At 53.7% G+C, this 24,018-nt stretch overlaps 9 protein-coding genes across 9 annotated transcripts; 5 read left to right on the forward strand and 4 right to left on the reverse strand.

Moving 5' to 3' along the window:
* HMPREF1120_02469 (Ca2+/calmodulin-dependent protein kinase) lies at positions 1-3,112 on the reverse strand. Its single transcript, XM_009156512.1, has 4 exons — positions 2,869-3,112; positions 2,538-2,819; positions 613-2,490; positions 1-564 (listed from the first exon to the last, which is right to left on the reverse strand). Exons 1-4 carry the CDS (start codon positions 2,954-2,956, stop codon positions 302-304), a joined length of 2,511 nt encoding a protein of 836 aa, XP_009154760.1. The 5' UTR covers positions 2,957-3,112; the 3' UTR covers positions 1-301.
* Positions 3,113-3,605: 493 nt separating this feature from the next.
* HMPREF1120_02470 (DNA-repair protein complementing XP-A cells) lies at positions 3,606-4,968 on the reverse strand. Its single transcript, XM_009156513.1, has one exon. The coding sequence runs from the start codon at positions 4,807-4,809 to the stop codon at positions 3,721-3,723; it is 1,089 nt and encodes a 362-aa protein (XP_009154761.1). The 5' UTR covers positions 4,810-4,968; the 3' UTR covers positions 3,606-3,720.
* A 200-nt stretch (positions 4,969-5,168) lies between these two features.
* HMPREF1120_02471 (farnesyl pyrophosphate synthase) lies at positions 5,169-6,262 on the forward strand (the record flags this gene model as incomplete). The annotated part of the gene is made up of 2 exons (XM_009156514.1): positions 5,169-5,288; positions 5,339-6,262. The coding sequence occupies 2 exons, from the start codon at positions 5,169-5,171 to the stop codon at positions 6,260-6,262; spliced, it is 1,044 nt and encodes a 347-aa protein (XP_009154762.1).
* A 1,180-nt stretch (positions 6,263-7,442) lies between these two features.
* HMPREF1120_02472 (glycogen [starch] synthase) lies at positions 7,443-9,825 on the forward strand (the record flags this gene model as incomplete). Its single annotated transcript, XM_009156515.1, has 6 exons — positions 7,443-7,518; positions 7,570-7,667; positions 7,722-7,997; positions 8,047-9,100; positions 9,151-9,655; positions 9,714-9,825. 6 exons carry the CDS (start codon positions 7,443-7,445, stop codon positions 9,823-9,825), a joined length of 2,121 nt encoding a protein of 706 aa, XP_009154763.1.
* Positions 9,826-10,946: 1,121 nt separating this feature from the next.
* HMPREF1120_02473 (carboxymethylenebutenolidase) lies at positions 10,947-11,657 on the forward strand (the record flags this gene model as incomplete). The annotated part of the gene is made up of 1 exon (XM_009156516.1): positions 10,947-11,657. One exon carries the CDS (start codon positions 10,947-10,949, stop codon positions 11,655-11,657), a length of 711 nt encoding a protein of 236 aa, XP_009154764.1.
* A 125-nt stretch (positions 11,658-11,782) lies between these two features.
* Positions 11,783-14,580, reverse strand: HMPREF1120_02474 (butyryl-CoA dehydrogenase). Its single transcript, XM_009156517.1, has 2 exons — positions 14,430-14,580; positions 11,783-14,352 (listed from the first exon to the last, which is right to left on the reverse strand). The coding sequence occupies exon 2, from the start codon at positions 13,263-13,265 to the stop codon at positions 11,907-11,909; it is 1,359 nt and encodes a 452-aa protein (XP_009154765.1). The 5' UTR covers positions 13,266-14,352; positions 14,430-14,580; the 3' UTR covers positions 11,783-11,906.
* Positions 14,581-15,297: 717 nt separating this feature from the next.
* Positions 15,298-16,841, forward strand: HMPREF1120_02475 (uncharacterized protein; the record flags this gene model as incomplete). The annotated part of the gene is made up of 2 exons (XM_009156518.1): positions 15,298-16,662; positions 16,713-16,841. The coding sequence occupies 2 exons, from the start codon at positions 15,298-15,300 to the stop codon at positions 16,839-16,841; spliced, it is 1,494 nt and encodes a 497-aa protein (XP_009154766.1).
* A 1,490-nt stretch (positions 16,842-18,331) lies between these two features.
* Positions 18,332-21,041, reverse strand: HMPREF1120_02476 (aromatic amino acid aminotransferase). The gene is made up of 4 exons (XM_009156519.1): positions 20,625-21,041; positions 19,968-20,574; positions 18,818-19,913; positions 18,332-18,759 (listed from the first exon to the last, which is right to left on the reverse strand). Exons 1-4 carry the CDS (start codon positions 20,761-20,763, stop codon positions 18,730-18,732), a joined length of 1,872 nt encoding a protein of 623 aa, XP_009154767.1. The 5' UTR covers positions 20,764-21,041; the 3' UTR covers positions 18,332-18,729.
* Positions 21,042-21,642: 601 nt separating this feature from the next.
* On the forward strand, positions 21,643-24,000 carry HMPREF1120_02477 (uncharacterized protein; the record flags this gene model as incomplete). Its single annotated transcript, XM_009156520.1, has 1 exon — positions 21,643-24,000. The coding sequence occupies one exon, from the start codon at positions 21,643-21,645 to the stop codon at positions 23,998-24,000; it is 2,358 nt and encodes a 785-aa protein (XP_009154768.1).
* Positions 24,001-24,018: the final 18 nt, after the last annotated feature.

Here is a 24,018-nt window from a genome sequence, read left to right on the forward strand (position 1 = left end):
CCCCCCCCGTGCCGCCGGACCAAAGGTTTCCCAATCAGACAACTACAATGTAGATCAAGGAGATGGTCTCCACGGTTGAGCCTGAGTGGACTCGGGTGGTTGAATTTGACCCTGAAACTTGACATTTGTTTGGCTTTGACGAATCCTGCTAGATTGGCCGGCGGTGGTCAGGTAGTTCAAGTGGTAGTAGGTAACATGGGCAACACATGACCAGCTCTGCCTCGCTTCGATGCAGCCTCGCGCCTCGCAAATCATATGGCTACAGACCAAAAACAACAATCCACAGCAGTCGCCGCCGCAATCATGTTCTTGAAAAGACTTTGACTGCTCCGTCTCCGCCACAGCTGATGACCCATCTCCCGTCAGGACTCCAAACAACACTGCACACTCCCTCCCCTCTCATGATCCGATGACTGGATATCTCCTGTGTACAGCTCCGTTTCTCGAGTGACCAAAATCGTAAACTGGCGTCGTGGCCTCCTGATACAAGTTCCTTGCCGTCGGGGCTGAGCGATAGTGAGGAAATCGCCGATGGATGTGCGAGCATGGTGTATGTGCATTGGCCTGCGACAAGTCAGTGGGAAGAAAGTGAACATGCTTCAGGATACATACCGCTATTAGCATCAAAGAACCGAATATAACGGTCCTCATAGCCGGCAATGACAACACCTTCCACTCCATCGTCAGATCCTGTGGCGCCGTGTACCACATCGTCTTCGCCCATTGAACCGCGTCGGCCTGGCGCAACTGAATCCCGTGTGTCGAATCCCGTGCTACTAGCAACCACAGCATTGACCCCGGTGTTGCGGGTTCCGTCGTAGGTTTCCTGGCTAGCCATGCCGACAATTTCCTCGCCCGTCCGCGTATCGAAGATCAGAATGCTGGCGTCGGTATAGCCTACAACGAAGCTGTCTCCCCGAGGGCCCAAAGGCGAAATAGAAGTTGGTGCCGGCTTGTCCGCTCTTTCTATTCTGTGTACCAAGCAGTAGTTGAAGGGCGTAGTACTGGCCACATTAGGCTGCGGCGAGGTGGGAAAATTAGACCCGGCTGATATCGAGTTCGCTCTGCGACTGCCTCGTGCCGATCGACTTCCAGCAGGAGGTGAACTCAGCTGAGGAGGCGTGCTGACAGCCCAGATAAGAATCGTGCCGTCGGCGCCGCCGGCCGCAAGGAGGACACGATCCGGTCCGCCAAACTGGGAACATCGGTCGCCAAGTATGGTCCCTGTCGTTCCAGGAAGACAGCACAACGCCCACACGGCGTCTTTATGACCTTCCAACGTTGCTTTTGCATCCACCCGCCCGCGTTCCCACACTTTAACTGTAGCGTCTTCGCCGCCAGAGAATATCCAACCGTCCCCAGCAGCTCGTCCGCCGCTGGAGAAGTTTGGTGATGCTGGACATGCGGCCAGCGAGCACACTGCACCAATGTGACCACGATGCGTGAAATGTGCGGTCCGATCTAGATCATCACCCACAGAAACTGCTTGAGCGTAGGATACCGGAATGTGCCATCTCTTCACGCATCCATCATCACTTGCGGTACAAAACTCGGGTTCCGCTGGACTGCCGCCTCCTGTGAAGATAACCGACCGGACGACGTCCAGATGTCCCCGCATAGCAAACCGAACTTTGAACTGGGAGGCATCGATTCTTGCTGAGGCAAGGTCTCGCACGTCATTATTCCCTTCGCTCCTACGCCGTGCCCCTGAGCTTTTCCGTCGGTGTGATCCAGGAGGCCGAGGCGGGGATTTGGAGGGGATGAGATTCGCGCTTGGGAAGACCTCCGTATCTGGCCTGTATTGTGGCGGTGCTTCGGCGGGCTTCTCAGAAGGTGGAGGCCCATCGTCGAAATCCCATCCATCGGAGATATCCTGTTTCGACTCTTCCACCACTTGGGCGTTTTGCCGCTCTTTCAAGGAGGTTTCGCGGCCGTAGGCGTCAAATGAGTGGGAGATGGATTCCACTTGATCTTCAGCAATCGGTGGTTGCTCGTTGAAGAAATTCTTTTGCGGCTCCGCAACGGGGACGGATTGGATGAATTGCTGGGGAACCCTTCTTTCTGCCGCGCCTCTTTGCAACTCTTCAATATTGACCTGTGTGTTTGAGCGTGAGAGAGGCGTAGGATCGGCAAACTGTGGGTGTTGTTGAGGAGCACTTTCTCTAACCATAGCAACATTCCGATGTTGTTGCTGCTGCTGTTGCTGCTGCTGCTGCTTGATCTGCTGTAGCTGCAAGTAAGCCTCCTGGAGCTCTTGCTGGGATGGTTGCCTCCCTGAAAAGAGATGACTCGAATTGCTTGGAAGCGCAGGATCGTTAACGTCCGGGGGGACATGGCTCGTGGGTAGAACGTGGTACGTGATTTCAGAGGAACATTTCGACAGGTAACTCTTCGACTTCTCACGCTCTTTCTCCTGTCGTATACCTTGGCCGAAGTGCTTGTCTGCATGTATCTCGGCGTCGAGGTGGCTGATATTTTTCAGTAACGACTCTAACTCGGGTTAATAAACAACAGTATTGCGACGGTGGGCCAGCTACCTTTTCCAATCCTCTTCAATTCTTCCCGCGCCAGCTCCTTAGAGTCCTTCTGTGTTTCGACAACCTCTCCTCTGGCTTGATTCCGGGACTTTTCGCGCTCCTTTTTTAATGCAATCTCCAACAGTTTAACGTGTCGTTCGAGAGACGTGCGTAGGGCTTTGCTTGTTCTTGTCTCCCCTTCAAGTATGGCTATTCGGTTCTTCATTTCTTCGCGCTCGATCTCCCAAGCATTTCGATCCCGTTCATGCCTATGCCATTCCGTTTGAAGAAATCGCATAACACCTTTATCTCAAGTCAGCGACCAGCAAACAACGCCAGGAAATAATCCCACCTTGCAGCGTGTAGGCTTGGACGCCGTTGGGCTCCCCAGCGGCCGGCCCTCCAAAGCCGCTGCCACCTGCCCCCGACTGCCATGCCATGATGCGCTTGGCGGCGCTCGTACGCGGATATCAGTCTCATCTAGCCATGTTCAGGAGGGGGAGGAAAGATGGAGATTCTAACGGTTGTCTTCGTTCGGAAGTCGGTCTTGAAATGCGGTTGAATTGATTAAAACAAAGGGTATTCGTAAACCTGGCAGGTAAGGCACTGGGACTTCGACGACCCCGAGCTCACGCAGGCGCTTCACTCGACCGCGTCGCGCCGCTTTTATGAACAGTGTCTCCTCACCTCTCATCCCACGGCCACCCCAATTCACCACCTTTGAATTCATGCTTCACTTACTCTCACCTTGACGGTATACGGAGTTTTTGCATTTTACAATTGAAATTACATGACAGACTATCCGACCTGTGCTTCCTGACTCTGTGCGCCGATCGTTCTCCTTTGTGAGCAGGAGGGTCGCCGCCGAGCTTCCAGCCCACTGGCCGCGATGAGCTTCTTTGTCCACCTCTGTCCCGGCTGCTGACACTGCACTTCTGTGCCTATTCCAATCTCTCGATCACCTTTGAGGGCAGTCTGCCTCTTTACCACCTCGATGGGCACGCTGAACTTGATCACGATGATCCAAGGACTTGAGTTGGAGCGAACGCGTCCAAGAGAAGAACACTTGGAATAGGCCAGGCCCACCGTGAGAGGCTCAGAAGAATCATGCTCTGGGTAAGAGTTGTTATTCAGTGAATATTGGTTCGATGCCAACCCAACCATAATGAGGCATGTTGAACATCAAAAGGCAAGAATACTACTGCTACAGGTCTAGTTCTTCGACTTCCAGCCCACATATTACACACTTCTTCAGAGTGATCCCACTCTCAGGGTTGTCCACCGGCAGTCCAAATTCGTGGACGTGCTTCCCGTCCCCTAAGTCGTCCCCGAAGTTCCCACCACCGCCTTTCCGGCTGCGCTGATGTGCTTCCACTCTTGTCCGCTTTTTCAAGTCGGCGAGTTTGGACTTGAATTTATTCTCTTTTCGTCTCTTTTTCTCCTCCTCTCGTCTCTCGAACTCGGCGTCTAATGCCTCCGGAGAACCCCACCTCTTTTCTGAAAATGCATATTCTTCCACTTGACACCTCAAATACAGAAACATGTTGTGCCAAGTTGACTTGTGTGGATTCGGCCTCTCAAGGTGCGGGAGAAGCTTTTCGTCCTTCAACTCAGGATCCGTAAGAAGATAATCTTCTCTGGCCTCGGTCTTGGTGAGCAGGCTGTACTTTTCAGGGTACTTTTCTTTGCAGGCATTGCAGACGGCAAGACCAAAAACATCAAGCCACTTCCAATCCACCTCCAGAGTACCACATTCCCGGCATGATTGAGTAGTCTCATCTCTGACGGCACTGATTCCTGGTTCGAATGGTCCAGCCTTCTGATTGCGCAAAGATTTTAGAAGTTGCTGTCTTTCCCACTCCTTTTGGGTCATGTGCGCAGGCTTGTTGTCCTGCTCATCGGCATGCATGGCCTTGTTATGAGGATCATCGTCTGCTGTCAGAAACCCACCCTTTGTATCCGCCATCTTACTGAAGTCATAATCGACGTATTTTGTGAAATTCCGCGCCGGCCGGATTGCCTCCAGCGGACGACCTGGGTCGCCATCCGTCCTGGCATCGCGAATCGTCGCCGGGACACCGGAGAATGTGCCGTACCTGCGCTTCTGGCCTGCGACCGAGGCATCCGGCGTCCGGAGCCTTGACTCTGTAGCGGCCTCTGCTTCTCGTTGCTCTCGAAGCGCTTTTGCTTTCAGACGGTTGATCTCTATCCTCCTCACCTGCTCCGGAGTGAGGGAGGCGCGGGCTTGCGCCTCGTCAGACCGCGGCGGAGGGGTCAATCGGGACTGCGACATTTTGTAAGTGCCCACACGCAAAATCTCGCGCGCCGTCCGTGTTAGCTGTGGTGACTTGATGAATTGGTACAACAGTCAGTATTCAAATTTGGCCGTTAAGGCAACACAGGCAGTTCGAGTCATTGATGGCTGGCGTGCCACTGCAGTGGCGCCGAATTCAAATGACATTGCAATCGGTTCGCCGGTCACGCACGGCCAGGCACGGGCTTGGCGCACCACTCGGCGCTTCCAGACTCCGTGCTGGCAGGGTGCAGCCAAGTTAAGCGCCGTGACAGCCAAAATGTTCGTTGTCTTTGTTGACTGAACTGTCGGTGAAAAGAGGTCCTGCGCTTCGGTCCCAAAAGATCTACACGGCGAACATGGCGACAAAGGCTACACGCGCAGACTTCGAGAAAGTCTTTCCTTCTCTAGTGGAGGACTTGCTGGGCGAAGCCCGCAAGTACAACTTGCCTGATAATGCACTGCAATGGTTTGAGAGAGTAAGTTGAGATCCCGGGCGGCCAAAGGGATCCTGCTAATATATTGCAAGTCTCTCAATGCCAATACCCCAGGTGGGAAACTCAACAGAGGCATGTCAGTTCCCGATACTGGCTCGCAACTTCTGGAACGGCCGTTGTCCCCGGAGGAATTTAAAGATCTTGCAACTCTCGGTTGGCTCACGGAACTCCTGCAAGCCTTCTTCCTCGTTAGCGATGATATAATGGATGCCAGCATTACTCGTCGAGGAGAACCATGTTGGTATCGTCGGGAAGGAGTAGGGATGATCGCGATCAACGACTCCTTCATGCTGGAATCGGGAATCTATCTCATCCTCAAGAAGCACTTTCGGTCGCATCCTGCCTATCTCGACCTGATCGAACTCTTTCACGAGGTGACATGGCAGACCGAGTTGGGACAGCTGTGTGACCTGATCACTGCTCCTGAGGACCATGTCGACCTGAACAATTTCAGCATGGAGAAGTACACCTTCATTGTCATTTACAAGACGGCGTACTACTCCTTTTATTTGCCAGTCGCCCTCGCCCTCCACTACCTCCGACTGGCAACCCCACAGAACCTGAAGCAAGCGCACGACATCCTCATCCCGCTAGGCGAATACTTCCAGATTCAAGACGACTATCTGGACGCCTTCGGTGACCCTTCGGTCATTGGCAAGATTGGGACAGATATCAAGGATAACAAGTGCGGATGGTTAATCAACCAGGCCTTGCAAATATGTACCCCGGAGCAAAGAAAAGTGTTGGACGAGAACTATGGACAAAAAGATGATGCAAAAGAGGCCAAGGTCAAAGAGCTGTACAATGAGTTGCAACTCGAAAAAAGATACCGCGATTATGAAGAGAAACGTGTGGGAGAAATCCGGCAGATGATTGCCAACGTCGACGAAAGCGCTGGTCTGAAGAAGGGCGTGTTCGAGGAGTATCTGGCCAAAATCTACAAGAGAAGCAAGTAAAGGTAGATCCGGCCACCTCATGTGACCAATGCGTCCCGCCGGAAACAGGGATAGATCCTTTTACCCATCGTACCTGGTAGATTTCCGGGGTGCGTTTCTACAGGCGTTTGGCTGGATCTCGGTGCAGGCGGGAAACGCTTGCGCCCATGATTGGAGCCGTGCACGGGAGCTCATAAACGTCTTCTCAAACCTTCCATGTTCTGACCTCAGGCTTCGAACTTCTGGCAGTGGCTTGTGAAAGTGGGAAGCAATGACAGTGCGGGGCACCAGAAGCTTTCAAGCTGGGGGTTTTGGCACTTGGGGAAGACAGGCCCAGTTAAACCAGGGCCGCCTATGGCCAGAACCATGGGCAAGCAACCACCTCAATGGAGCCTGGAATGACCGCCTAAACTGAAAGAGGCAGCCTCTGCACACAATGACGTTTAAGCATGCTGAGATGCGGCGGCATGAATGGTGCATGATGCCGTAATTGCATCTCGCTCGAGTTCCGCAGTAGTAGCAGCAAAGCGCCAACAGCAGTAACGGCTCGGTACTACTGTGCTTCTGCTATCTCCGGCTTTCGCAGATGCCCCCATGCCGTCATCTCGAGGCCTCGCTTGACGGAAAAATAGTGAACATACCGTCTGTACTGACCAACAAGGACCGTGCTTTGTTGTATTCTTCGTGTTCGGACAGCGCAACCTCGGGCGACTGTACAATTGTAGTTACCTTAGTTATTCTGTTCTGCCAGTTCCAGAGAACGTACAAGTTCACGTTGCTGGCGTTGCTCGGGTCCAGATCAACATCACGAGAGGTCACTTTTTCCACCCTTGTCTGCGGTGGAGAACCCCCCAAGGCCCTTCGCTCGTCTCCTCCCAACCCAACCCTGTCCTCTAAAAGCGCACTACAACCATCGCTCCAGCTTGCCTCAATTTCCTTCACCTTCAGCATTCTTCTCCGACAAATTTCTTCCATCTGGTCAAGCTCTGTCACTCACTTTGAGACTTGTCGTGGATTGGCCTTGCATTGACCGACTTGACCGCTAAGTTGGGAAGCTCTCTGTTCGCAAGCTCTCCAATCCTCCTGCAAGCTCCCGCTCCCTGTGGGGTAAGGTTTCGTCTGCAGAGCTACATCACACCCATCGCCCAGCACAGTTGTCCGAACCGCCGTCGAGTTCTACGAAAAGACCGAACTCGCCAAAATGAACGGCGACGGGGTGAAAAGAGACGTCAAGAATCACTTGCTGTTTGAGATCGCAACGGAAGTTGCTAATCGAGGTACTTGGTCCCTGGACTCTCACATTTTTTGCATGTGCTAACTCTCTCCAGTGGGTGGTATCTACTCGGTGCTCAAATCCAAAGCTCCCGTCACAACAGCAGAGTATGGCGATCGATACACACTTATCGGCCCCCTCAACAAGAGTGCGGTACGAATCTGAAACCCCCAGGCCATGTTGTGGATGCGTATTGACAGGGTATAGGCCGCCGTAGAGGTTGAAGAACTCGAGCCTCCGCCAGGCCCACTGCGAGAAACCTTGGAATCTATGCAAGAGCGTGGGATCGAGCTCATGTACGGACGATGGTTAATTGAGGGAGCTCCGCGAGTCCTCTTGATCAACACCGGGACAGGTTACCGCTGGCTCGATGAGTGGAAGGGTGATTTATGGTCAACAGCCGGAATTCCGTCTCCTGCCGGTGACAATGAGACGAACGAGGCCATTGTGTTTGGGTATCTGGTGGCTTGGTTCTTGGGAGAGGTAAGGATGTCGGGTACGCTGGGGCCTACCAGATGCTGATTGATTGCAGTTTATCGCCCGTGAGACCAGTCGCGCAGTCATTGCTCACTTCCACGAGTGGCTTGCCGGAGTCGCTCTTCCATTGACTAAGAGGCGCCAAATGGATTTGACGACGATTTTTACCACACATGCCACTCTCCTCGGACGATATCTGTGTGCCGGCTCCGTTGACTTCTACAATAACCTGCAATATTTCGACGTGGACGCAGAAGCGGGAAAACGAGGCATCTACCACCGGTATTGTATCGAACGAGCAGCTGCTCATACTACGGACGTCTTTACCACCGTCTCCCACATCACTGCGTTCGAAAGCGAGCATCTACTGAAACGGAAGCCTGACGGTGTCTTGCCTAACGGGTTAAATGTCAAGAAGTTCTCGGCCGTCCACGAGTTTCAGAATCTGCACTCCACACAGAAAGAGAAGATCCATGAGTTCGTACGGGGCCACTTTTACGGCCACCTGGACTTTGATCTGGATAACACCATTTACTTCTTCACCGCCGGAAGATACGAGTACCGCAACAAGGGTGTCGATATGTTCATCGAGTCCCTTGCGCGGTTGAACCACAGACTCAAAGTTGCCGGCAGCAAGACAACCGTCGTGGCATTCCTCATTATGCCTGCACAGACAACCTCCCTCTCGGTGGATTCGCTGAAAGGCCAGGCCGTCACCAAGGCTCTGGCTGAGACAGTGTCCAACATTGAGCGCGGCATTGGCCGGCGATTGTTTGAGAGATCTGTTCACTGGAAGGAAGGAGACCCAATGCCCGATGACAAGGAGCTTATCACGCCTGCGGACAAGATTCTCCTCCGCCGCCGTCTGTTCGCCATGAAACGGCACCACCTTCCTCCGATCGTCACCCACAACATGGTCAACGATGCCGAGGATCCCGTGCTTAACCAGCTCCGTCGTGTTCAACTGTTCAACCATCCTTCTGATCGCGTCAAGGTTGTCTTCCACCCCGAGTTTTTGAACTCTGCAAATCCTGTCCTCTCGCTTGACTATGACGATTTCGTCCGCGGTACCCATTTGGGTGTTTTCCCGTCATATTATGAACCATGGGGTACGTTAGACTGGTCACTAGATGCTGATGCTGTACTAACAATAAATTAGGGTACACTCCCATGGAGTGCACTGTCATGGGTGTCCCATCCATTACAACAAACCTGTCCGGGTTTGGGTGCTACATGGAAGAGCTGATCGAGAATTCGTCCGACTATGGTATTTACATTGTCGATCGAAGGATGAAAGGCGTGGACGAGTCGGTGAACCAGTTGACCGAATTCATGTTTGATTTTGCAAGCAAGAGTCGACGGCAACGTATCAACCAGCGCAACCGAACTGAACGGCTTAGCGATCTCTTGGACTGGAAGCGGATGGGCATGGAATATGTCAAGGCACGACAGCTTGCGCTGAGACGCGCCTACCCAGCCTCCTTCGAGGACAGCGACGACTTTGATGATATGATCGGAGGAACTGAGACAAAGATTTCAAGACCACTCTCTGTTCCTGGCTCACCCAGGGATCGTACCGGCATGATGACACCCGGCGACTTTGCATCATTGCAGGAAGGCAGAGAAGGCCTCAGTACTGAGGATTACATCGCATGGCGGTTGCCGTAAGTGTCCACTAGTGTTGACCCTCTCGGGTTCGATCAGTTGCTAACTTGCTTATAGTGAGGAAGAAGAACCTGATGACTATCCCTTCCCTCTCACGCTGAAGATGAAGAAAGGGTCCGGTGCAACTTCCCCGGCGCCGTTGACTGGAAGTATCAATGGCGGTTCGTAATGGAGACCGGAATAACCAGTCCGGCGTCAAACGGTTGCCTGTTGGATATTTCAGAGATTCCCACGGAACTCCTGTTTGCTTATGGTTGAACCAGAACCAGAACAGGGGAAAGTGGATGAGGATGCTAAGGGAAAGCACTCGGAGATGTTCGTTCATACGAACCACCAGCATTTTGCGAAGCATATCGGGCAGAATCATGTCTCTCCGGTGATGTACAGTGCTTCACGGCGGCCGACCATTGTTACTCATTATTATGTAATTGTCCCACAGAAGTCAATCAAGTTGCATCCTTACAGTACGATAGCAGTGGTCGACAATCGCTGGATTTCGATGCGTCCGTCTTGCATCTTTAGACTTGTCTTGTTGGACCAAATGCTCAATAGGCGACAGTAGCCCTAAGTATCTCCCGCGGATTGCCGGGTTAATGTTGTCCCGGCAGGGACCCCCGCGGCCCATAGAACCCCACGGGCTTCAAGTTTGTGTTTACAGTGCGTACGTCCTTCTCTTTTATTTTGACGGCGTCAAAGCAACTCGAATCGTCCAACCTACCTACGGAGAAGAGAGTCCAAAGCGGTACTGGTATCGGTACCTGAACGTTAATGAAGCGCGGCGGCCGTTAAAGTCAAAGTCAAGAGTCAAGATGCTCGTTCAGGAATCGTGGAAAGATGTGCCCACCAAGGCAGCGGGAGAGGGATCAATGCGTATGATATGATTCTAGCAACTACCCAATGGCTCAGAAGAGACAGATGTAGGCTGAGCAAGCGGACGCTGAGACTGAGAATAAAAAAGGCGTTTTCCTATTCCATCCCACGATCCCGGGATATCCGCACGCAAAGTTTCCTGGGGTGGTTGTCTTTTCGGAGATTTATCAAGGTGAGTAAGAAAGAATTGCAATTGCAACTAGGTACTAGCTATTAGTACCTGGGTGTTGGGTATTTATTGTGCACATCTGTGAAATATTTTTTTGGAAATCTGGGTTGTTGGAAAGTTGTTGGCATAAAATCCAGGCGCTGTGGTTCGGTCGTTGGGTTGACGGGTTTACCACCTGTCCCTCCCTCCGCCGGAGCGTCGAATTCGATGCCGGAAGAGAAAGTGAAACGGAGAGACAAACCTATCTGTATATGTGTACGAACTCGCACTCATTTATTTCCGTTTCTATAGTCACAGGACCAGTCGCCCGCTTTGCCCGCCAAATCGCCGGCCAAGGCTACATCGTGGCCGCGCCGTCATCCTACCACGAATTCACGGGTCCCGAACCCCTTGCGTACGACGGCCCCGGTACCGACGCCGGCAACGAATGGAAAATCACCAAGAAATTATCTGCGTACGACGAGGACGCCGAGCTCTCCGTTTCGTTGCTCCTCGGTCTCAAAACGTGTAATGGCAACATCGGAGCCACAGGCATGTGCTTAGGCGGCCATCTAGCATACCGATGTGCATTGGACCCGCGCGTCAAAGCCGCTGTTTGTTACTTCGCCACAGATATCCATAGCCACAGTTTGGGCGAGGGCAAACAGGATGATAGTCTGAAAAGAGCGAAGGATATCAAGGGCGAATTGGTCATGATCTTTGGGAAATCGGATAACCATGTTCCGCCCGAGGGGAGGGATTTGATTCGCAAAACGCTGCATGAGGCAGGTGTGGATTTTTCGTGGTATGAGGTCTTTGGTGCCCAGCATGCTTTTATTCGCGATGAGTTGTCCAAGGGACGGTATGATCCGGCGGTCTCCAAGGTTTGCTTTGAGATGTTGTTGGAGCTGTTTGGACGGAGGTTGAAGTTGGATTTGGGCGAGCCGAGTGGTGAGAAATTGGTGGTTGAGGATGTTTGTTAAATGGAGTAAAAGGGGGAAGAGCTGAGGCAGTGAGCGTGAGTTTGTACCCTACGTACCAAAGTACCAAGCTAGGTACTCGGGGGTGGATTCATACAAGGGAAATGATGGTAATATCGATCCCTAGGTGTGTTGCATCCATGTGCTGTACATTCGGGCCACTGCAGATATACAAAATCATATATCATGAACAGGCATGACACTAGTTGAGATGAACCAGACTCTTTTCTAGCAGAATAAATAGTACAAGCGCTACAACCTGGCCTCTGTCCCTTTCTGTTCGTCTTCTCCCGTCGTCTTGTACCCAAACAAATACGCAGCCACCTTCCTGATCTGCACCTCTTCACTGCCTTCGGTAATTCGATACCGTCGGAAATGTCGCCAAATATGCTCAAACGGATAGTGTCTGGAGTATCCTACACCGCCATGGATCTGGATGGCCCGGTCGGCGGCTTCAGTGGCCAACCGGTTGGCATAGTAGTTGCACATACCGATCTTATGGCCCAACTGTTTCTCAATGGCCACCCAGGGCGCTTTGCCAGTAGCTTTACACTTTGCCGTGACCTGGTCCATCTCGACGGCGGTGCGCAGGATCAACAGCCTCAACATCTCGGCCTGGGTGGACAGCTCAACCAGAGGCCACTGAATGGCCTGGTTCGCGGCCAAAGGTTTGCCAAACACTTTGCGCTTCTTGGCATACTCGACACTGCGGTCAATGCAATACCGTGCAGCACCACAGCTGGAGCTGGCTTGCCGAATTCTGTTTTCATGAGTGAACGTCTGGGCGATAGCTAGACCATTATCGACAGGGCCCAAGATGGCCGAGGCGGGAACGCGGACATTCTCAAAAAGCACCGTGGCATGGTCCGTGGGCATATTGAGGGTCCATTCGTACGAGGCCACGGTCAATCCTGGCGTGTCTCGTGGGACGATGAAGGCCGTAATCCCCCTTGCGTCGCCAGCCTTGCCTGAAGTGCGTGCAAACACTAGACAATGCGTCGCGCTGTGCATGCCCGTCTGCCATTTCTTGTTCCCGTTGATCTCGTACCCGGGCTCGCCTGAGGCCAGTGTGACCGGTCGCGCCGTCGTGTCCATGTGTGTGGCATCGGACCCGTGGTGGATCTCGGTCAGGCCAAACGTCGCCCGGAACTCGCCGCGGATGCTGGCCGGGATGAATGTCTCCTGCTGCTCCCGCGTGCCGTAGTGGTGTAACATGATGACGATCGGGTTGTTGCCCACGACGCTGTGCTCGTTCTGCAGGTCATTCGCGAGACTCAGTCCGCCCCCGTATATTGGATGAGATGCCAGATGGTATCGGATCGCGCACATGTACAGGTTCTGCGACGGGCTGCCTGACCCGCCGTATTCCTGTGGGAAACTGAATCGGTAGAAGCCTGCTTCGTCGGCCAGCCGGCGCGCTTGTCGAAGCAGGTCTTCCCAGTCGTCGGTTGGGAGCCCTTGGTTGGTCCATTGTGTCCGCGAGGATTCACGCCGGTGGTCGAAGAACCGGTTGTTGTCGTCCTTGTGCTGCAGCGGGAGGATCTTTTCTTTGATGAAGTCGTCGAGGCGAGTGAGGTACGACTGTACGTCGGAAGGGATGTCGAAATTCATGGTCGCGAAACAGAGGGTATGGTGAAATTCAGAAGTAAAGGGTGTAGATATAGTAGATGCCTCGTAATAAGGCTGCCACAGAGGATTATACCTGTGCTCTCTCACTTACTAGGTAGACATTATTGCGCTCAGGGCATGGCGAGTCATAAAACACTTACATTGTCCTACAGCCGGACATCGAGTGATGTTCAGTCAACGACAAGCAGTGCCAATGGTGCGGAGAGGAGGTTCCGGCATACAGTCAGATCCTCGGGCCTGATCAGCCACTGCATCCGAGTCCCTCGGTTCGACGTCGTTGTGTCTGGCGGGGGACATGCTCTGCGGTAGAATGCATACGGCGAAGTTGTTGAAACCGCAGTGCAGTAATGGTTAGTCAGCGCTATGTGGTACTGGTGGCGGTCAGTGCGCGCACGCACGGGCAGCTGTTTGTCGGCTGTCACCCTTCAAGTGCCCTTCAAACCCCAATCCCGTTTCTGTCAAGATCGAATCCCGAAATGTCACACCCTTCATGGATCGTTAGACGTCATATAGCCTTCTTTCTTCGACTGTTGTTGTGATCCATCGCCCTCGAGTGTCAAGAAATGGAGTTGGTGTCCTCAGAACGGCGTCGCCGCCATGTTTACAGTCGTGGCGGTTCGTAGCGCTCACAGCTCAGCCAGCCCGGATGGTTGCTGTTGGCAATGGTGCGGAAGGCAATGCAATTGTTGGGCTTGAGGGGAGATTGCGATCCGGCAGAGAAACCAAAAGGGAAGCCGCCGAGGGGATCATCGTTCTGGGTGCGAGACCGAGACGCGTCCAACCGACAACAACAACAACAAGAGTTCGGCGAACGCGGTGTCTGGCTTGATCTCACCGGTGGGACGAACAGGCGGTTGTTTCTGGAGCATCCTTTGCACCAACTTCCCTGGTTTTCCTGTGTCTCAGTTGCGTAGCTCATCTGAACGTACAGGAGGTATGTACGTGAAGCCAGCCTACGGCTTGTTCTCAATCTTATCTCAGAGTGGGTAAAGCGATTCGCGAGATCTTCATGACTGGGAGAGGCGAGCGTCTCGCCTAGGTCCAGCAGATTTCTGCAGTCAACTCACTTCTGTGCCAGTCAGAATCCTGCAATAGGTCCACCAAGACGCAAATATTGAGTAAACAAGTCAGGGGTCAGGGATTTACCAATATTCACGCCCTGCAACTCCTGGAACCGGGGCTGAATCTGGCGGCATCTTCGGCGGACGACCATGGGCAAAACGGGGCGCTTAGCCTCGCCTAAGGAGCCCAGGGCTGAGCTGAGGTGGGAACCGTGTGCTTAAGGTTGAGAATAAGCGGTGGTCCAATCTCCCTGTCAAGCCATGTTCGACATGTTCGCGACTAAGATCCGCCAGCAAGGCCACGCTAAACCAGATGCAGCCTTGGTCCCCTTTTCTCCTTTTTCATTCTGCCCACACATCGTCGCTTCTACCACTTCTACCGCTCAGGATCGCCATGTTTTCTCATTTCGTGGCTGCATCATTTCAGTCCCGCCGTACCCAAGCCACCTCGCCCAGCAGCTTCTGGTGAGTCTTTCTCCTCCGATCCCGCCTTCTCCCAGAAATTGCCCGGAGGTCTAGGAGGCTCTAGCCTGCAGCATGTGTGGAAGTGAATGGTGGTCGTGGATGCCCGACTAACCACTTCTATTGATCGTTCCAAACTCTGCCGTCTTGCTTCTCACAGATCTGGACCATGTGGCGTCGATCATACGACGGTGTATTGCTCCGTGGCCATGTTGAGATTCGCACATTTTCCCAATTCAGCTGAGCCTCCCTGAGGGACTACTGATGAGTCTATTGATGAGTGTCCACACGGTAAGCGAATTGGACTGTTGCCTCCCTCTCCTCTCCTTTGCAATGCGCAGGACTGGACATCTATATGGGGAGCAATCCCCCAGCCCTCCTTTCGTCGTTTTCCTTTCTTCTCGAAAAAGCCATTTGCGTTGTCCATAGGCACGCGTCCATTCGTTTTCTTACACCAGTCACTCGTTTTTTGAGCTGTTGCAATCGTCAACATGCTGTCTCTCGTTTCTTTCCTTTTATTTTCTAATCTCGCCCTGGGCTCCCCAGTGGCTCAGTCTTTGGAGAACGACCTGTTGAAACGCGGGGGCGAATCCAACTGCTCGTGCGTTGAGTCGACCGTCGTCGAATGGGTCAGCAGCGAGCGCTTCTCCGCGGCGGCAACGTCTGCAAAGGCCCCTACCGGCTACACCCAGACTCTCACCAATGGTACTTCGTGGAAGTCGGGCGACGCCTTCCTCGGATACACCGAGATTGATGAGTACGACAGCAGCATCTGTGCGTCACTGTGTGACTCTTTGGAGGAGTGCTCGTCTTTCAACGTCTACTTTGAGAAGAAGGCCGGCAGTGCAGACTCGATCGTCAAGTGCGCCTTCTGGGCTGGATACATCGAAGTCGAGGTCACCACCGCGACGACTGCGGTGATTGCAGGCTGCAACGGCTACACCAAAAACACCGTCACTGTTCCCAAGGGGTTCGAGACTCCTTCGTGGTTGGGCGGAGCTGCTATTCACCCACCCCAAGGCTCCGGTTACTTCATCGGCTCCAAGGTCTTCCAGGAATCCTTCGACACCTCGCGTTGTGCTGCCGAGTGCCAGTCTCACGGCTGTGCGTTCTTCAACACCTACATAGTCTCCAAGAACGGTGTCGTCGAGGGTCAATACTGTGACCTGTACACTGTGGTCATCGGAAAGGAGTGGGCCACTGAGACTGGAAGCTCCAACGGCAACACCAACTACACCATCTCCAAGAGTTTCACTTGCGGTTGGGCTGGTGCTAACCACGGTGCCGGCGAGAGCCACAAGTCATCCCTCCCACAAACCACCAAGCCTGCCGGCTCTAACAAGGGCGGCTCATGGGAGCATGACCACCCATGGCATGGAAGCAAACCCGGACCAAAGACCACCACTACCACCACCACCACTGTTGCGAAGACCACCTCCACTGGCGCTTCTCAGTGGGCTGACTGGGGCTTTGATCACAAGAAGTCTAGCACTACTACCGGTACCACCAGCAACGGTGCAGTGACCTCATCGACCACGAGCGCAGGTCACCCATCTTCGTCCACCACCACCAGTGCCGGCAGCCCATCTTCGTCTACCACCACCAGCGCTGGAAGCCCGTCTTCGTCTACTACTACCAGCGCTGGAAGCCCGTCCTCGTCTACAACTACCAGCGCTGGAAGCCCGTCGTCGACTACCACCACCGAAGGAGGTCACCCATCCTCGTCCACCACTACCAGCGCCGGAAGCCCGTCTCCATCTACCACTACCAGCGCAGCAAGTCCATCCTCGTCTACCACCGCGTCTTCAACTGTGCCTGTTGGACCGACCTCCTCGCAATCGACCAGCACCTCGGGAGTGAGCACCTCGACCACTACATCTGCGTCTCAATCAACCACTGTGTCCAGCTCAGCTTCCACCGAGACCACAGCTACCACACAGGGCAGCTCAACCACCAGTGGTCACCCGCACCACACCCACACCACTCACACCCGGCCGCACCATTCGTCCAAGACCAGCTCGACCAGCACTACTAGCCCGGCAGCTGAAACTTCTACTACTAGCACTTCGCCTGCGCAAAGCACAACCAGCACTACCACGGAGGGAAGCACGAGCACTACAAGCGAAGCCAGCACGAGCACTACCACCGAGGGCAGCACCAGCTCAACCACCACTGGTCACCCGCACCACAGCCACACCACTCACACCCGGCCGCATCATTCGTCGAAGACCAGCTCGTCCACTACCACCAGCCCGGCAGCTGAAACTTCTACTACTAGCACTTCGCCTGCGCAAAGCACAACCAGCACTACCACCGAAGGTAGCAGCAGCAGCACCACCACCACCGAGGGTAGCACCAGCACAACTACTGAGGGCAGCAGCACCACGAGCACTAGCCCCAGCACGACCAGTTCTTCTACGACAACTCCGGGTCACAGCCACACCACCCACACCCACCCAGCTCACACTACTCACAGCACTCACCCAGCGCACACCACCCACACGCGCCCCCACCCAAGCAGCAGCACCAGCACAACCGTGAGCCCGAGCACCTCGACAACTACTGAGGCCACCACCAGCACCACCACGGAGGCTACCACCAGCACCACGAGCTCTGAGGCAACCACATCGACGACTTCGACAGAAGCAACCTCTTCGTCGACCACCACACCAGCGGCCTCGTCTTCGTCGACTACCACCACCCCCGCGGTCCACCCTACAACCACCACGACCGGACACCCAAGACACACCACTACCACCCGCGACCATAACAGACATACCACCACCACCACCACCCGGGACCACAACAGACATACCACTACCACCCAAGGTCGTCCTCAACACACCACCACTACCACACCGGCGGTAGAGACTACCACCACGACCACGACCCCTGCTGCCGAGACCACTACTACTACTACCACTGAGGCGGCTACTACTACTACGACCACCACTCCGGCAGTCCAGACCACTACCACGACTACCACCGAGGCAGCTACCACTACGACAACCACTACCCCAGCTGTCCAGACTACCACTACTACCACTCCAGCTGTCCAGACTACCACTACCACCATCCCAGCTGTCCAAACTACCACCACGACTACTGCTCCGGCCGTCCACACCACGACGACCACCCAAGGTCGCCCTCAACATACCACTACCACCCAAGGTCGCCCTCAACATACCACTACCACCCAAGGTCGTCCTCAACATACCACGACCACTGCTGCTCACCCATGGGAAGACTGGTCCCGAGAAACTACCACCACTCGGGCCGCCCAACCGACCTCGCGGGTGCTATAAGCGTTGACCAGTAATGGTAATGGTGGCGGTACTCGACCACACTGACTTCTTCAATGAGTTTCAGTGACTTGGGTTGCCAGTACTACTACTGTAGGAAAACAGAACCGGACGAAACAGTACAGAACAGAACAGGACAAATAATGTTTGGTACATGATGGTGACGGACACTGGGGGTTGGTATTTGCGGAGAGAGGTGGCTGGTCTTGCCGGTCATTCTCCCTTTCACTTTCTTTATATTTCTTAACTACATACCTTGTTGTATATTGATTGATTTATACCTTATTTAGACGTTGCTCACTTAGGACTTGCTATAGTTGGCTACTGCTACTGCTACTGCTACATACCCTGCGGACATACTTTGCCTCCTAAGTATGTGGGTATGTATACCGTGCAACAGCCCCCGAAGTGAACACCGAGGACTCTGCCATCTAGCGTGGCCAGTTGAGACTGCCGGCCTGCCTACGAAGGTATACTAGGTATGCAGGCAGAGTACGGACTATAACGACGCGTTCCATGAAACCGGATTTCTAGTGTGCTCAAGTATCTTCTTTATCATGCAATCAGATCAGGCAATCTCATTCATCATATATACATCGACCCGGGCGAGGCCGGCCGAAATCAACACACGGCTGGATTTATAACCCACCCCTCCACGTAGATTGTCAGCCATGAACATCCCTTTCTGCTACAACTAGCAGGAACTCACCTGATTCTGTGAAGCCAACTGAGCCAATCTTTCATCGGTGGCCTCATCATCATCATCTTGCAGAATCTTGTCAATCTTTTTGACATCGTGGATGGCCCAGAAGTCGGTAAAGGCCCTGACAATCGCTTTGCTAGACGACTCAACCAAACGATCATCCACGGCTGCAAAGCACAGGCGGAAGTATTGCCATCCCTTCTCCTCCATTACCTCTGGGGTAGGACAGAAAATGGTGCCGGGGCTAAGAAGGACAAGATAATCCTTTGTGGTCATGAACAACCACAAGGCCCGAGCGAGGCGTTGATGCTCAACCTTGCTGAAAAGCGGATGTGTTTCGTAGTGAACGTGCATCCACAGAAACATGCCGGCGTGCGGATATGCGAATTCATACATCTGCGTCTTGTGAAGCATTTCATAGCCATCGTCATCACCATCGTCGTGAGGTGTCTGAGTAGTTACGCTCGACGCTGTCTCGCGGTGGGAACTCTGGACCAGATATTTTCCATCCTCGAGAATGCTGCTCATCAGTTGCATGCGTCGTTCATAGTTGCCACGCAGTCCTTCCAGCCACCGCACCCATCCGTCTACTTTCCATCCGCTGCCGTCCTTACTGCCTCCCTTGCCAGGATCTTCGCGAGATGAAGGACCCACGATGAGTTCGGCGACCAGACTTTGCACAAACCCACTAGGCTGTTGCGTGCTGGTTTCGGTGATGCGCTCAATGCGATCGACGAAATCCGGCTGTGCTGTAATCCAGCCTAGTCGGCATCCCGGGGCGACGGTCTTGCTGAAGGTGTCCAACCGCACCACTCGTCCATCGACGTCGATCGAGAGATACGACGGTACAAGGCTGTCAAGGAAAGGGAATCCACTCGACTTGCCTCCGCTGGAGGTGTTGTAATTGTAAGAGGGTTCAGCAGGGAAGTTCTCCGAGACAGGATGGCCTCTGGTTTTGATCGAGAGCTGATTCGCAGACGGATACTGTAGGTACCAGTACGGGTCGTCCTCAATAATGATGATATCGTACTTTTGACACAATGAGTATAGCTCCTTGCGTCGCTTCACCGAAAGCAGGCCGGAGGTTGGATTTTGACCCATCCTGCCACAAATTAGCGGGATTTGGAAAGCAGAACCAATTCACTGGTACACTCACGTCACAGTATACAACAGATGAGGTCTCTTGCCCTTGTTCTTATCCCAGTTTGCAAGGACATCCTCGAGGCCTCCTTTGCCCGAAGCAAGCATGCCCTCGTTGTCAATAGCAACAGGCACGACATTGAGGCCACGAGGTCGGGCGGCTTGGATGGCATTCATGTAGGCAAACTCTTCACAGAGAATTCCCTCCCGTTCTCTAATCCAATCTCGATCTTTGTCCCAAACATTGCTAAAGCATTCGATGGTTTTGGAGAATCCATCCGTGGATCCGCAAGTCAAGATAACCTCCGGACCGTCTTTGTATGGGACATTAGGGTGTAAGTTCGTCCGCACGAATGACCGAATAAAGTCTCGTAGGGGAGGGTATCCCCCAGCAGTGCCATATTGTAAAGCAGTGGTCAAATCTATCTTTCGTAGGATGTCCGGTTGCTTTGAATCGTGAGGTACCAGGATTCTGGAGGCGGCAGGGCTCTCGGATAGTGCGAGATGCGTCAAATCGGTGGAGGGAGGATCGACCGGCTTGTTTGGGGTCGGTCGAAACCGATTTGGAAGGGCTGTCGATGCCTCCAATGTGTCGTAGGGAAAGTATCCAGGATACGGGAGACCTCAACATAGTGAGCTAAAATGACGTGCTTCGAACGGGCCGAGAACGTACCTCCAGCCAGATTGCCGATGCCTGGAATGAAGAAATACTTGTAGAATTGCTTCATCTTGCTAGGAGCGCGGTTTTGAGTGACCCGCGAGTAATGGTAGGACAAGTCCTTGGGCTCTGGCTTCTCCATAGTCGAGGCCATTGCGATGGCACTGGCACGATTGCACCGGCAGTGGTTCTCGAGATGGGTGAGATTCGGCACGGAGAACTTGAGGAATGTCTCGTTGTTCCTCTATATCAGATGAGAACACAAAGCGCTGAGTGAATGGAGGTTACACTGAACTGGCTACAGGTATATGTGACGGGTTCAGGTTGTCTGGGACTATCAGCATCATCCCGTCGTCTAATGATGGACTAGTACGAGATGCCGGTGGCGGCGATAACCGTCCTCGATTACAGATATAAAACAGGGCCCGAATTGCCCATGTCATTTCACCGCATTGATCAGTGCCTGCGCCCTTCCGTTTCCGCTATCGATAAGCTTCCCCAGCCTTGTCATTAGTCAGCCCATGATTACTAAGCAGCACAACCATCGAAATCGACTCCAGGTCCAAGGTACTCGCTCACCGGCAGGTTGGCGCATCCATTGTAGCAACACTCTCTCGGCTCAATCCTCCAATGCATAGCGTGGGATTGACATGTCGCCTGTGAAGGACACCAGGATGTACACCGGACTCAGCCTCCCACGCTGTACCAGTCTCGCGTAACCAGGACACAGCCGCCCCCCTACAACAGTCCCCGCTCCGTTCCCGGTCCGGCGAATCCGAATAAGCTGCCTTCAATCGCGCAGCATGTCCAACACCAACATTCAACGGCCAACATAAGTATCTATCTATACAGTCCGAACTATCCTTTTCCCAGCGTCGTTTGCACATTAGCCGGGTGTTTGTCTAGAAGGGGTCAACTCCATGGCTATACATTAAACGTTTGTCCGCATCAGCCTGCGGTTCGTCATTCATCTTTAGCAGTCAGCGCAGTCTATACACAAGCCTAAGACATACATTGCTTTTCCTCTCCAGCCATGCACCCACAGTACCACGACGATGAAGAGAATCCCAGCCCCGACATCCCAGTCCTGACCGACGAAGAGCAAGACAACGACGCCGTAAGCCGAGATTTGCACATCCGCTCCGCCTCGCCCTCCGAGGCCTCCCCAAGATCACCTGCGCTCCCTATTCCGCTCTGGCTCCGCGATGCCTCGCAGTCATTCAGATACAAATGGATACCCCCATCTGTACGAAAAGCCTCCCGGGCCGTAGTGACCTGGGTCAAAGGGCCCGTGCCGCCGCGAACACTCCGGATCGAGCCTATCTTCCCCAAGATCCAACGAGCGCCGATCCGCTTACTGGACAAATATGCGCCTCGGCGGAAACAGCGCATCTTACTCCTAGTCATACTGTACGCATGCTGGTTCCTGACATGGTCTCTGATGCTGCGACACCACGCGACATCGGGCTTCATCAGGGGCTACGGCAAACCGCAGAATCTATGGTGCGGCGCGAGTTTCTGGGAAGAAGGCGACGGATGCGGACTGAACGGGAACCAATGTCGGCCATTTTCCTCGGCGCATTTGGCATTCCGATGTCCCGCCAACTGCAAATCCACACATTTGCTGGAAGAACGATTTGTCGGGAACAAATCGTTGCGATACACGGGGTTGGTGGTCGGCGGGCCCGATCCTGACGTTCCGGAGGAAGAAATCGACAGAGAATCAAACCAAACAGCATCCAGATATCCAATCTACCGCGGCGACAGCTTCATTTGCCAAGCAGCGATCCATGCCGGCATCACAACCGACGCCAATGGAGGATGCGGCGTCGCCACGCTGGTAGGCTCACACAGCCATTTCAAATCCAGCAAGGCGAACGGGATAGAGAGCGTCGAATTTCCCGCGACATTTCCACGCTCGTATACGTTCCAACGCCTGCCCGCGTCCCAAGAGAAATGTCCGACGGATTCGCGCTGGCCGCTATTCGCCGTGACGGCAGTCGCATTGGTGATATTATCGCTGTTCACGACTTCGCCGGCCGTCTTCTTCTTCAGCACGTTTGTCATCATGTTTCTGCACGTCGGCCTGGTTTCGGATCCACCCAACACGGCCAACTTTGCTGAGGCTATCAGCAAGTTGATGGAGAGACTGCTCCCTGCCGCATTTGTGTCATACATTCTCTACCGAACTTCTGCACTACCCTTGTTACGGGGTTTGGACGCCCAGATCGAAAAGACTGTGCTGTACCTTGGCTTTTGCTTCATCGGCGCGTTGAACAACTACACTTTTGCCCTCCTGATCCCAATCGAGAGATTAACTCCTCATGATCTGGAACAACCGGGCGCGACTTTAGCCCTGGCCATTATTGTTTCAGTGATCGTGGTGATTATCGCAACTCAGATCCACTGGATCCGCGTGTCGGGCAATATGCCGCGCTATCTCGCCATCTACGCAAGCATGGGACTGGCACTCATTATTTTGCTATTACTTCCAGGATTCCGCCTCCGGATCCATCATTACATCTTGGCGCTGTTGTTCATGCCCGGCACGGCGTTCCAGGTTCGTCCAAGTCTAATCTACCAGGGCTTGTTGCTGGGTCTGTTTGTCAACGGTATTGCCCGCTGGGGATTCGATTCTATTATTCAAACTCCCGTCGCTCTCGGTGAGACGCCCGGTCACGGCGGCTCGTCGTGGTGGGGCGCAACATCGCCCAATGTCACTGCCGTGGTGAATTGGGCGGGTGTCAAGCCATCAAATATAACATTCAATTGGGGTCCGTTGCCAAAAGACAAGGGTGTCGATGGCGTCAGTATTTTGGTTAATGATGTCGAGCGCTGGCGTGGATATGTCGATGATGAACTCTATTGGTATCAGGAGGGTGTTACTTTGCCCCGCTTGAGGCGGCAGACTAGGTCGATTCCTGGTTCCTCTTCAGGGATCGGACAGAGCCGGACACTAGAACCCAAGGGCCAAAGCAGCAGCCGCAGGAGAAGAACAAGACGACAAGAAGAGGATGGGAAAGATCATCTTGGTCTTTTGGGAGTAGATGCCCTCAGCAGCAGCGAAGATGTTGGCAACGCAGAGGTAGAAGAGAGCAATACACCCTTGGATGTGAGACCAGATCTAACGGCCGAGGAAAGCGGTCATGATGATCATGACACCGATATTGGATACGGTCCCGGTCTCGCCGATGACGATGGTGATGATTTGCAGACCTCGTCCGCGGACGCAGCAACGTCTTTGGACTCGGAACCCGAATTCTTCAGGTTCGCTTGGGTCAAAGGCAGCTCCGCGGGACGGTACAGCAATGTGGGCGTCTGGGATGAAAACGGCGTGTGGCATGATATCCCTCCGTCGTCTTCGTCGTCTTCATCTCTATCTTCAGATTAGTCAAAACGTGATTGGGAT

This window comes from Exophiala dermatitidis, assembly GCF_000230625.1.
Source record: "Exophiala dermatitidis NIH/UT8656 unplaced genomic scaffold supercont1.2, whole genome shotgun sequence".
NCBI lineage: Eukaryota > Fungi > Ascomycota > Eurotiomycetes > Chaetothyriales > Herpotrichiellaceae > Exophiala > Exophiala dermatitidis.

Excerpts from the sequence above, each read along its gene's own strand:
- HMPREF1120_02474 (XM_009156517.1), bottom strand. The coding sequence starts at position 13,265 with ATGAATTTCGACATCCCTTCCGACGTACAGTCGTACCTCACTCGCCTC.
- HMPREF1120_02476 (XM_009156519.1), bottom strand. The coding sequence starts at position 20,763 with ATGGCCTCGACTATGGAGAAGCCAGAGCCCAAGGACTTGTCCTACCAT. Across the intron at positions 20,575-20,624 it reads CATCGGCAATCTGGCTGGAG|GTCTCCCGTATCCTGGATAC; the intron begins GTACGTTCTCGG and ends CACTATGTTGAG. Across the intron at positions 19,914-19,967 it reads CATCTGTTGTATACTGTGAC|GATGGGTCAAAATCCAACCT; the intron begins GTGAGTGTACCA and ends AATTTGTGGCAG.
- HMPREF1120_02470 (XM_009156513.1), bottom strand. The coding sequence starts at position 4,809 with ATGTCGCAGTCCCGATTGACCCCTCCGCCGCGGTCTGACGAGGCGCAA.
- HMPREF1120_02469 (XM_009156512.1), bottom strand. The coding sequence starts at position 2,956 with ATGGCATGGCAGTCGGGGGCAGGTGGCAGCGGCTTTGGAGGGCCGGCC. Across the intron at positions 2,820-2,868 it reads CCAAGCCTACACGCTGCAAG|GTGTTATGCGATTTCTTCAA; the intron begins GTGGGATTATTT and ends CTTGAGATAAAG. Across the intron at positions 565-612 it reads GTTCTTTGATGCTAATAGCG|GCCAATGCACATACACCATG; the intron begins GTATGTATCCTG and ends GACTTGTCGCAG.